General features: G+C 40.5%; 1 protein-coding gene across 1 annotated transcript in view; it reads right to left on the bottom strand.

Moving 5' to 3' along the window:
* The window catches only part of TENM1 (teneurin transmembrane protein 1), a 91,275-nt gene that overhangs the window by 15,242 nt on the left and 74,187 nt on the right, over positions 1–1,846 (bottom strand). The window contains exon 14 of the mRNA XM_010017600.1: positions 1,488–1,660. Coding sequence (XP_010015902.1) covers positions 1,488–1,660 — 173 coding nt within the window. The remainder of the gene's footprint in view (positions 1–1,487; positions 1,661–1,846) is intronic.

Genomic DNA, 1,846 nt, shown 5'->3' with positions numbered 1-1,846 from the left:
GCAGGAATAAAGAATTTTTGCTTTCAGCTTAGAAGTATGTAAACCCATATGGCTGGGTTGGGCTCTTTTAACTCTTTGAAGAAGATAGTGCAATGCTTCAACAACTGCAATGAGTGTTTGAGGTCAAGCATGAAACTCGGGACTATCAAAAGCATCCTTTTTTAAAGCTGGTGCACACAGAAATAACTGGTCCAGCTCTTGAGACACGAATATGTAGAAAATAGGTGGGTATGTCAAAAAGTGAAGATAACAGATATTACATTAAAGAGACTTTGTGACTCAGATGTAAGGATTTCTGACTGACTCGTTGTTCACAGGGTGCTTCGTGATAGTTCCACAGAGATGTGGAAATATGCAAATGATAAGAATTCATAAATACGATAGGTATAATAATAACTACATCTGTTCATTTCTGGCACTGCCCATACTGTGCTAGCACTTTCCCGAGACAGAATTTGGTAACATACCAACTTTGAGGAGTTACAGATTTAAGGACAGACATACAATCAGCCAGTCAGGAGATGATGCAGAGACCAGATGGGGTCACTTGGACAAAGCCTAACAGGCAATACAACAATATAATATAATTATTGCCACTTATTCAGTGCTGTCTCTGCAATGCAATAGTGAAGAGGAATGAGTATCTTGTGAGGTGAGTTCTTCCTATTTGTTTCTTATAGATCAAAAGCCGAGAGGAAGAAAAATTCTGTGATTTGCTCAGTCACAATTTTTTTCTATAGCAGACATGGAAGGAAATCGGAGAGCTATTTCTCAGCACCTGCTGTCTCAAAGCCTGAACAATCCACTGACAACAAAAAATCAACTGGAGAAAAAAACCCAGATCAATTAAACCATATAAACCCAGAACTTTGGTGATGAATCTGCACAATCTGGAGGACACTGGGGCAATTCCATTAGCCAGAGAGTAAATACTTCTTGAGAGACATGATATTGGCAGGGAAACACTGGGGTGTCTATGGGGGTTGAGTCAAAATCTCACCCCAAGGCAGTCACCAGCAGAGGTGGGTCATGCTGTCCTCTTCCCTAAAAGTGCTGTCACCAGAACACAGCACTAGCAGAAGGAATCCACAGCATTGGCATTTCAGTGCTAAAACGTCAGTGGAGCATGTCATTCTTCTGGGCAGTATTTCTCAGAATAACAAAGCTCAGTGTACTATAGGTCAGCCCAAGTCCTCCAGATACTGGAGCAGAAAGTAGCACATAAAGCTTGAAGACACTGGAGAGTCAGGTAAGTGGAATCTATCCATGGGACTCTTTTAGGAGGAAAAGAATTCACTTGTGGTTTGTTTCAAATTGGTACCCCAGGAGAATTTGAAGTAGTATCTAGCTATTTGTACTCAAGCAAGGAAGAAACAAATGAACTAATTCTAATGGCTTTTTTTCTTTGCAAGCAGTTAAGAATGCAATAATGTCTAGACTTCAAAACGTAATGATTAGGGAAGAAATACCAGAAATGCTTTAATTACCTTGTTTTAGAGTATATATTGTAGAGGTAGCTGAGAAGTTTGTGGCTGTGATCACATTCTCTCTGTTTGAAGTATCGAGTTCCACTCGCGTCAGCTTTTCAACATTGCTGTGAAAACTGCTGACCTCCCCGGTGGGGAAGGTCACATTGGTCAGATGGCCATCAGAGTCATACCTGCAAGACATGATGTTAAAGAGCCATGAAATACATCACTATCATCTTGCAGGTACTCCTGAAAGGGGGGAAAAAAAAGGGGGAAACCAGTAAGAAGAACTGTCAGCACTGTGCAATAAGTATAAAGGTAAGAAGTGGTCCATTTATTCTCTCACAATCAATTAATTCCCTAATCTGAATTCCTGC

The sequence above is a fragment of the Nestor notabilis genome, unplaced genomic scaffold, assembly GCF_000696875.1.
Source record: "Nestor notabilis isolate BGI_N333 unplaced genomic scaffold, ASM69687v1 scaffold5037, whole genome shotgun sequence".
NCBI lineage: Eukaryota > Metazoa > Chordata > Aves > Psittaciformes > Psittacidae > Nestor > Nestor notabilis.
Note: the sequence above shows the minus strand (reverse complement) of the source record. Positions and strands in the feature narration are given on the sequence as shown.